The sequence below is a fragment of the Bombina bombina genome, chromosome 11 (assembly GCF_027579735.1).
Source record: "Bombina bombina isolate aBomBom1 chromosome 11, aBomBom1.pri, whole genome shotgun sequence".
Classification (NCBI taxonomy): domain Eukaryota; kingdom Metazoa; phylum Chordata; class Amphibia; order Anura; family Bombinatoridae; genus Bombina; species Bombina bombina.
In genome coordinates, this window is record NC_069509.1 from 166,183,502 (window position 1) to 166,194,826 (window position 11,325).

The following is an 11,325-nucleotide window of genomic DNA, read 5'->3' on the forward strand; positions in this document are numbered from 1 at the left end:
CCACTAACACCATGGTATTGCGTCAACCAACAACCATTTTTACTCACCGCACACACACTCTCACATGCCCACATTCATTTAAAACATGAACCCTTTTGTTTCATAGCTAAGCGGCTGCTGTCTTTGCACTATAATTTAATTGCACGGTTCAGTTGTTTATTGAGTCTGTGTGTTCTGAAGCTGCACTCAGTTATTTCTATACTATTTTTAAAAAGTTTCTTCAGCCATCAACCACTTGTTTTTAATTTAAAAATCTTTTTAAAACGCAGAGAAGTAATCTCTGTGTTTGTGTCACACCGTGCCGCTCTAGCCGTTGATTGGGGTGCGGCGCCTGCTTCCCTGCTCATTGTCAAGGGCTGTGTCAGCTCCTGTTGTGTGCAGTGGTGACGTCATCGCTGCACGCTCCTCTCACTCTGAAGTCGGTCAGGATCTCCTGTGGCGCGAATTCTGCGCCTATGTAAGTTTCTCACTTTTTTACTTTTACTGCCCAAGAATAGGTGTTACTTAGTGTTCTCCTGGGTGTTATAGTTGTTGTATGCTGGACTGTTATATTGTTGCTGAACTCTGCTTGTCTGACCACTCTGTCTGTTTACTTCTAAACTGCTGGATTGATATACTGCTGCTGAACTCTGCTTGTCTGACCACTCTGCCTGTTTACCCCTAAACTGCTGAATTGATATACTGCTGCTGAACTCTGCTTGTCTGAACACTCTGCCTGTTTACACCTAAACTGCTGGATTGATATTCTGCTGCTGAACTCTGCTTGTCTGACCACTCTGACCATTTACCCTTGAACTGCTGGATTGATATACTATTGCTGAACCCTGCCTGTCTGATTACTCTGCTTGATTAACTCCTATTGTTCTGGATTGCCTCTCTGTTGCCAAACCCTGTCTGCCTGACCATCCTAGTGGTTTACCTCTGGACTGCTTTACCATTGCCAAACCCTGCCTGCCTGACCATTCTAGTGGTTTACCCCTTAACTGCCTTTCTCTGATTTACTGCTTGTTGCTGCTGAAGACTACTCTGCTTGTGGTGAGTGCCGCTTACTTCATCTTGTGAACTTTCTCTGCTCTGGGATATTCCCTATCATTCCGGCTCGACGCCGGAATAAGAAGACTACTGGCCGAGTTCAGTCTGATAGTGGACTATCCCATGAGCATTACAGTTTGTAGAACTTTGCAGTAAAGTTGTTTAGGGCCTTTGATCAGTAGTGCACTACAGTACGCAAGTTCTCCACTGCTCATTATACATTTACATTGATCTTTTATGATTTTATACATAAAACAAATTATTTTCCTCTTGAGTGACATCTAAATACATGCCTGCACGGTGCTACTGTGACAAAACCATCGCATGTTATAATGTCTAATTGTCCATAGTCTCCTCCAGTTCCTCCGCAGATCTGAGCAGATCTGCAATAAGAGAAAATCACCTTTTCTCTTCCCTCCCTTCCTCCCCCCTAAGAATGCTGGTTGTCTAGAAAAACTCACAGGTTTCCACAGACAGGTTGAGAGAAACTGTCAATCTATTCTGCTCTTCCTTCCTGGTTTGCATTCATTGGATAATGCCTGCTTGCATCATAAAAACAGCATGCACCAACCGAAAAGGAAAATGTAAAAAAAAATAAAGAATTTTCTTTTTCTTTTTTTTGTTTTTTTTTGTTTTTTAGTTTTCCGTTTTTGGGGCGGTTAAAGGGCTATGAAACCCAAAAATGTTCTCTCATGATTCAGATCGAGAATACAATTTTAAACAACTTTCCAATTTACTTCTATTATTTAATTTGCTTCCTTGTTATCCTTTGCTGAAAGATTTATCTAGGCAAGCTCATGAGCAACAGAGAACCTAGGTTCTAGCTGTTGATTGGTGGCTACATATATATATATATATATATATCGATTGTGATTGGCTCACACATGAGTTCAGTTAGAAACCAGCAGTGCATTGCTGCTCTGTCAACAAATGATACCAAGCGAATAAAAACAAATTAGATAATAGAAGTAAATTAGAATGTTGTTTAAAATTGTATTCTCTATCTGAACCATGAAAGAAAAAAATTGTGTTTCATGTCACTTTAAGTTTTAGGTAAAGCAAAGACAATAAAGAAAATGCAATTTTCATTGTTTTCTTTGATTCTTCTGAAAACTAATTCAGATCTCTAATGCATATGCACTTTGATAAAGGTCTCAGTATGTATACGTACGTGATTTTTTTATTGCATTCTTTAAAAACAAACAAACAAACAAACAAACAAAAACGTATTTAGGTCCAGCATTAATATCCCAGTGTATATTCACTTTCTCCTCACAGGCCCATATATGTTAAGATTTCGTTTTTCTTTATTTCAAGTCAGCCTTAGCCTTCTTGAGAAACAGAACTCATTCCTACACTTCTGCTAAGGTTAGAATTGTTGCACATTAAATATTATACAACCATTGAATTAGAGGTGTAAGAGTGCTCTCTGCTTTTCATTGACTGTACACCAGCAAAATTGAAAAAACGCATATCATGGATGGCATACCTGGGAAAGGGGGTAAGGACTTCTCTGAAGAAGCGCATGTACGCATGCGCGAAACACGTCAGATAGGAGCTTACCCGGTGTGTTTTGCAAAGCCTGCTCCTGAATAAATCTATTCTGATCTACTGTGAGTTCCAGTGTTTTCCTTTCCTCATTTCATTTGGTAAGTAAAAAGGCCCACATTGGGGTATTAAAATTAGTCCTAGATGATGCTTTATATATAATGGCATACCAAGACAGCAGGAGATTTACCGGTAGACCACAGCAGCTGGGACTGATCAGCTACAATTTGAGAGGATGGCGCTACTGGTGAGGTGATGTAGCTGTTTCAACTCTTTACTTCTCTAAGCTACACATAATAAGGTTACAAAGTATTTTTTGCTAAATTTTATTTCCTACACCTTGTACCATAGTAGCTCCTTTGTTTAGACAGAGACATAGAGATACACTGGACTGGATTTATTAAGCGGCATTCACATATTTTTTTGGCTTTGTGGAGCACGTTTACATAAGCGAGCCTGCTACCACATATTTAAGAAACAAAAGCTGCTTCTTTTAGCTCTCCACCACCTCAGAAGCGGCGAGGCAATCACACCAACACTCACTACCTCTGGGTTATTGACATGACCTGCTCCAGCACAACTGGTTGCGCCAGGCCAGGAGGTGGCATTGTGCCAGAAACGACTTATTCAATGTTTCATTTCGCCGTGCAGTGCAACATCGCAAGTGACAATTGAAGGTGGACAGGTTCATTACTTGTGAAACTGTCCGCCTGCAAAGATGGTAAATTTTGCCCACTGTCTTCTCCAGATAACACTATAGTTGATTATTTCAAACTGTGAATGGGAGTCATGAATGAACTTTAGTTGTAGAGTGCTTATATAACAAACAGGCATTTTTTTTCGTTTAATTCTGAAAACAAAAATATTGATGGAGGGAGTATCCCATTAATCCCCTTGAGAAAAAAACTGGGCCTGCACATTCTATGGACTCAAAGGAAAATAGGGATGGTCTTCATATTTTTCCATGGCCGATTTTTATACCCTTTCCGGTCCTGTATATAGATAGATAGATAGATAGATGATATAGATTTAATTACACACATATATATATATATATATATATATATATATATATATATATAGGTTGTTCTGATGAAGGGGAGCTGTCCCCGAAACGTCACGTAAATAAAAGCTTCTGCTTATCCTTAAGTCCAGCGAGTGCTGTCTTCTATTACCTTTACATATATATATATATTTGTGTTAGCAAAAAGAGGCTGCTTCTTGGGTGGTAACTAGCCATAGGACAAGCTATTATGCTATTGTTCGTTCCCAGGTTGAGCGCTTCTCTCTTTTTATTTTTATTTATATATATATTTGTGTTAGTTATATACATTAAGAATGACAAATCTAACCTTTTAAACCTATGGGAAAACCTAGTTCAACCATGTTGCCTTCACTTGTTGAGTAAATTTAGTCTTTTAATCAAATACAGGTTAGAATTCATTCATTCATTTGTTCATATATTATTACTTACTATTAATGTGTTTCCACATGCTCCTGTTTTAAGCGGTGATACAACTGATATAATGTTGGTGCTATTATATTCCGGTATACCAGTGCAATTGCCGTCAATAAGATGTATGCTTTCAGGCTTTAAGTTCAATTGTTTTAGCAGACATTTCCGGAAGGAAACTTTTATTTCTTGATTACCACATGACAGATTTGGGCGCAGATTTTCAAGAGCTTTAAATATAAAATATTTTTAATGTATGAATGATTTCATAATAAGAAGTAAAATAATTTTAATTCAATGGTTTATAAAAAAGATGTATAACAATTAAACAGTAGATAAATACAAATTTACATGCAAGGTCGTTATTTTTAATTAGTCAATCTACAGTGAGTCTAAAAAGATTTACATGGATATTATAGTAAAAACTGAAATTTGCATTTCAAAAAAACATTTCTAACAAAGTGAGCTGACATGCATAGGGCAAAATATTATACTAAAAAATGATATCCAGTACATATGTGTATAGTGTGCAAGGATTTGATTTTTCTTGTTTGTAAAATGTAACTGAATTTTGCCCTTGCAGCAGCCTATTAAGATTGTGTTCATGCTTAAAGGGACAGTCTAGACCCAATACTTATTCTTTATCACTTATTGTTACATACCAGACAAGCATCTTGCAATGTGCTCCACATCTATAAGCTTGTAAGAAGTACATGAAACTTTTAAATAATCATCGTTTGTTAGCAACTGAAAATGGCTGGCAAGCTCCGCCCACAGCTTTCTTCTTGCCCAGTTAGCTGATTTCTTGTGTGACAGTTTAGCAGTGCACGTTTATATTTTTCAGTTAGCTATTTCAAATTGCACATGTGCAATTTTTTTGCCTCAGCCAGAAATGCAGGGGGACATTTATTGTAGGCGGACCGGCATCAGTTCCTAAAACTAGCATTAGCTATTGTGGCTGTCTAGTGGCAGTTCTGTTTGCTTTTTGCTTGTGAATTTTTTCTACTGCAAGTTATTATTATAATATAATCTTTATAATCTGAGTATGCAATTGTTAATAAAGTCTGATGAAGTTTAGGTCCTCACTACTTATGAATAATTATAAAACAATGGTTGTCCTCATCTCACAGTCTGTGCAGGCTGACACAGCTCTTCAAATAGGGCTAGATTATAAGTGAGTCGCAAAAGGTTTTGCAGTATTGATATCGTGTTTTTGCAAGCCATTTTCATTGCGCTGATATTACAAGTTGAGAGAAATCAAGATTGCGCTAGCATAATCGCCTTTTATGCTTCAATCCTTACCGTGATCTCAGAGCTGTGGTTAATCGTTTTCCGAAACAAAATAGTCTCACAAAACACATCAAAAATACATTACAAAGTACACTTACACTCATAATAACACTGTCAAATAAACATTATTTTAAAAAAATATTGCACAAAAAAATTATAAGGGATCTCAGGTGTTAGAAAAACAGCCACCAAATTACTTTTACATAGAGATACATACTGATGAGGTTATTATAGTATGTGATTATTTTTGTGCATTTTACAGTATGCGATCAGGTATGCAGATATTAGAAAAAACATGTTAAAGAACAATGGAATATGAAATATTCATATTTTCATGTCAGGTTTGCGCTAATGAGTATTTGTCATGGCGTTTGCTCGACAGAGTGGGTCTTTTTTTCCCCTTTCCATTGATTTCTATTGGGGAATACATGCACGTGAAAATGCAAGTTAGTTTTTTTTCCCGCTATTTGGGTTACCGCTATCGCAAAAATATTTTTTTCGGAACTTGTAAAACTAGCACAACCTGACTAACGCAAAAAGCTTAACACTAGCGGAGTTTTTGCGATTGCGGAAAAAAACAAAAACATATCACTTGTAATCTAGCCCTATGTATATAGTAATAAACATATTAATTATATAAACTTATTCTCTTACCTAAACAGATAAGTTGCTTCTTCAGATGGCAGTAAGCTGAGGCAGGAATAGGCAGGCACATAGACAGTCAGGGACAGACAGACACACATATACACAGTCCAGAATAGCCAGACAAACACATGCAAGTGAATATGCACAAACACACATGATCAGTCATTGAGATAACTTGCTGACTAGCCCATGATCTGACTAAAAAGTAAGGATTCTTGTGACTCAGTTTTGTTAGTACAGAGATTGTCAACCATGTCATAAGGAATTAACTATATTAGAGAACAACTCTTTATTCACACTAAACAATATTTTGTGTATGTACTTCTAAATAATGGCTTGAGAAGCCTTCCAATGGGAATTAACTGCTGCAACTTTACTATATTGACTCCTAATCTGGAAATAATATGTATTTAAAGTGCCATAAAAAAATTGAGATCTGTGCATATCCTAAAAGGGCTAATTAAGTAAAAATAGTTTGCATAAAAAAATTGTTAAAAAATTGCAGACAAAAATGGTAAAATAACTCAAAAATAAGTTACTTAGCCATGCAGTCTGGAGAAGTCTGATCCACCCCCCCCCCCCCCTTCTCAGTGTTTAGCATCAGAAACACAGCCATTGTATTTTAACTGAGTTCACATCAGGATATTTTCTTCGTAGGCATGCTCCAGCAGATAATAACTGCTAAAGTCTTGCATTCTACCAAAGCAAAGGTGGATATAGATGCAGCCATAAAAGGAATCGTGGGGGGGGGAGTTAGAGCTGTACAATTCGGAAACTTAACAGAAAGGGTTAATGGTGAAGCACTGCAGTATAAATTTGCAGGTAAAGTAATTAAAGTGCATATAAATATTTTGTCTATATCCTAACTTCTTGTATGTTGATTTAATTATTATTTGGGAGACATTTTTCCATATTTTGCAAGTTAATTTAATGGATAGAATTAATAAAAAAAATATCAAGCATATAAATATTTTTTTGAATATTATCTGTTCTAAAGTGGCAATAACTTTATTCCAATAGGGTTCCATTTCGGAACATAACTACATGTGCAAATTAACGGTTGCCTTTCCACCATTTTCACAGGGTTTTCAATAAATTTATGTAATCTCGTGTGAGATGCCAAAAACCACCTCATCATTACCTTTTACATTGAATTTTAAAGCTGTACTTGAAGAGGATGGTGTTTTAGTGCTTTTTACTTTTTTAATGATTTTCCTATTAGCACATGCAGATGTGCACACACATGCACATACAAACACAGATGCACATACACATATACACTTACACATATACACAGTCACACACATACACACAAATGCACATTCAAACACACAGATGCAGTCACACACACACAGATGCGCAGTCACACACACACAGATGCACAGTCACACACACATACACACAGATGCACATTCACACAGACAGATGCACATTCACACAGACAGATGCAGTCACACAGACAGATGCACAGTCACACACACATACACACACAGATGCACAGTCACACAGACAGATGCACAGTCACACACAGATGCACATTCACACACACAGATGCCCAGTCACACACACAGATGCACATTCACACACACAGATGCCCAGTCACACACACACAGATGTACATTCACACACACACAGATGTACATTCACACACACAGATGCCCAGTCACACACACACGGATGTACATTCACACACACAGATGCCCAGTCACACACACACAGATGTACATTCACACACACAGATGTACATTCACACACACAGATGCCCAGTCACACACACAGATGTACATTCACACACACAGATGCACATTCACACACACAGATGCCCAGTCACACACACAGATGCACATTCACACACACAGATGCAGTCACACACTCACACAGATGCACATTCACACACACAGATGCAGTCACACACTCACACAGATGCACAGTCACACACATAGATACACACAGATGCACAGTCACACACACATAGATACACACAGATGCACAGTCACACACATAGATACACACAGATGCACAGTCACACACACATAGATACACACAGATGCACAGTCACACACATACATACACACAGATGCACAGTCACACACATAGATACACACAGATGCACAGTCACACACATAGATACACACAGATGCACAGTCACACACACATAGATACACACAGATGCACAGTCACACACATACATACACACAGATGCACAGTCACACACATAGATACACACAGATGCACAGTCACACACATAGATACACACAGATGCACAGTCACACAGCATAAATATACATACATTATGTTTTTTGAAACAGGAATTATTTAATAGATTACATTTTCATTTAGAAATTCCTAATAGGCATATTTTTTTTTAGTTTTATATATACAGTCTGTAAGATATTATGTTTTTTTTTTTTTTTTTATCTTGGCAACTTCTAGGGCTAAGAAGTGCATAAGAATACATTATAAATACCTAGAGAGCATACCAGAAGCAATCTGTGTCGGTTCTTTGCAGTCCTATCTACAGGTTGCTTCTTTTAGATAAGATTTGTTTGTTTTTTTACTTCAGCCAGAATCCTTTGAAGCACCCGTTGTGCAGGGAACACTGATCCTTCACACATGACTATACAAGGGGTCGTCTGTACATTTACAGACATTTGTGATAAGCAAGTGTGAGGGTTTGAGTTTGTATTTGAAATGAATCATTGTGGTAAAGAGCCGTGCAGATGACCCCTTGTGCAGTGAGGTGTGAATAGTGTTCGCTGGACACCGGCTGTTTTACAGTTTTTTTTAGACAGGAACTAGGAAGACAGACAAATCTGTAAATACAGAAGTGACAGGCACATGTTTTTTACTTATAAATAAAGAGTAAAAGTTTGCTGTGTAAATGTGATAATAAGCTTCAGAATACTGCTGTTCAGCAGAAAAACAACCAGAAATTGGACAGGGAAAATAACGAGGACTAATTTTAAAAAATAAACAGATTAAGAATTGAATTATGTTAAGAAAAATATAAACCATTGCCAAAAACTGTTGCTATAAAATTACATCTAACAATACAGACTCTTTACTATCTACCTTCCTTTAACCACTGTGCCCTGATTAATTTGGCTGACATCTAGAGGCAGATACTAGCGCCCTCCCAACATGCTTCCTCTAATTCAAGAAAGCACGGCAGTCTCAGCAGGGCAGCACAACTCCTACCTGCTCTGTGACTTTAGAGACAGAATTTTTATTCATCATGCGTGCAGGTTTTTTTTACTCTTGTGTGTGGGTTTTTAAAATGTTTAATATGTGCCTCCCTTGAGTCGTAGTAAATCCCCCAGGCTCTAAGAATAAAAATGCCCAAAGCAAATGTGAGGGAAAAAGTTTGGGATAAACTAGCAACCACCGGGAGCCTCAGCCTTCAGCACAAAGAGAGGGAAGGAGAACACCGCTTTTAAATGCAGTGCTATGCAGAGTAGTGCTCAGTTAAACTCTTAACGGAACGAAAATTACAACCAACAATAATGGGGAATCTTTAAGAAGCAACACATCAGTGTTTCAACCACGCATGCGCAAATCAGCGTGTGCGAGCATGGCAACTTATTTACGAGTCGATCTTTATTTGAGAAGACCTAACATAACCAACTGCGTGCAAAAGGTGGGTGGAGCCTGGTGGCCATTTTCGGCAGTTTACAACTAAAAGTGTTATACATTTTCAGCTACTACCTTCCAGCTGCTGTTTAAAGGACTTGGTGCAGGACGCTTATTGTATGTGTTTACATAGATAGGCAAAACTTATGTTTGGGTGTAGACTGTCCCTTTAATTTTTCTCCTTTGTTTTGCAATATTTAGCCTCCTAATTGTTTAGCCCTAAAGGGTTAATTAGGTGGGGGCTGTGGGGCACAAATTAACCCAATTATGTTCTCTTTACAGAGGTTCTATATAGGTTGTAGAGGCAACCAAAGATATGGGTGATATATGTGCTGTGCCAGACTTGGAATACAAAGCAACCCTGGAAAAATTGTAGACCAGCCCACAAGCCCTAAAATCTGTCAAAACCATATAGATAGATAGATAGATAGATAGATAGGAGAATGACTCAGTAAGATGTTTTTCTTTCTCTCCCAGATGTGATGATAAAATTAAATAAACTGTCCTGCTTCAGGGAAGAAGGCTGGGAGCGCTTTGCCAGACTGGACAGCAGCAGACATTAAAGATGCATTTCCATCAACAGCAGACATACATCACGTAAATCAGCAGCCCTCCTGTCCCTTATACCGTAATTTACTGGTTTTCTGCCTGTGTAAGGCTGTGAAGTGTTCTCCCTAATGGGAGAGGCTCTCAGTGCCGCACTTGGGCAGAGAGAAGGAATGGAGACGCAAGGAGAGTTCACACTGTGCAGTGCAGCAACACAATCAGGCTGTTGTTGGGGGCGAGTCCCACCACTGTCACAGCTTAACCAGCTTTAAAGAAAGCTGTAGATCTTTTACAGAGTACGTCGGGCTTTGCAGGGAGACCGTGCAATGTAATCCATCTGGCAGCCCTGCGCTCTGTGACGTCTTGCTTCAAGGGATTCCCTCCAACTCAGCCACTATTCCACGTGAGTGAGGTATTTATCTATTTGGCCATAACTACTGCTGCCCACCGGGAAATGTCGGGTGTATATATTCCCAATTTACTACTATAATCTAATCTACCTCTTTGTCTTGGTATTGTTTATTGAAACGTATTTATTTCCATTAGAGGATGCTATTAACGGCTTAGGATAGTGCTCATGTCTTACTATGAAGTCTGCAGCAGATAGTTAGGTATACTAAACCCTCACTTTTTCTTTCAGGATTCAGATAGAGCATGCAATATTAAGCAACTTTCTAATTTACTCCTATTATCATTTTTTTCGTTCTCTTGCTATCTTTATTTGAAATGCTGGAATTTAACGCTAAGGAGCTGGCCTATTTTTGGTTCAGAAGCCTGGATAGCGCTTGCATATTGGTGGCTACATTTAGCCACCAATCAGCAAGCACTACCCAGGTGCTGAATAAAAAATGGGCCAGCTCCTAAGTTTTACATTCCTGCTTTTCAAATAAAGATAGCACAAGAACAAAGAAAATGTGATAATAGGAGTAAATTAGAAAGTTGCTTAAAGTTGCATGCTCTATCTGAATAATTAAAGAAAAAAATGGGTTTGGTATCCCTTTAAGAAGCAGAATAAGAATGGCCTTTTTATAGAGACTGATTATAGCACCCCTAGAGAATTTTAAAGGAATGAGTTAAAGTTCCTTTATTTTGTAAACTCTGACATTTGTGCTTGCAAGGCTCAAATGTTGGCTGTTGTTCTGTAGCGTAATTCCATTGCACTCAACCTCAGGCTTTAGCCT

At 38.1% G+C, this 11,325-nt stretch overlaps 1 protein-coding gene across 1 annotated transcript in view; it reads right to left on the reverse strand.

The window, feature by feature from the left end:
* LOC128642102 (uromodulin-like) overlaps positions 1-11,325 on the reverse strand; it is a 90,243-nt gene that overhangs the window by 28,746 nt on the left and 50,172 nt on the right. The window contains exon 11 of the mRNA XM_053694763.1: positions 4,055-4,263. Coding sequence (XP_053550738.1) covers positions 4,055-4,263 — 209 coding nt within the window. The remainder of the gene's footprint in view (positions 1-4,054; positions 4,264-11,325) is intronic.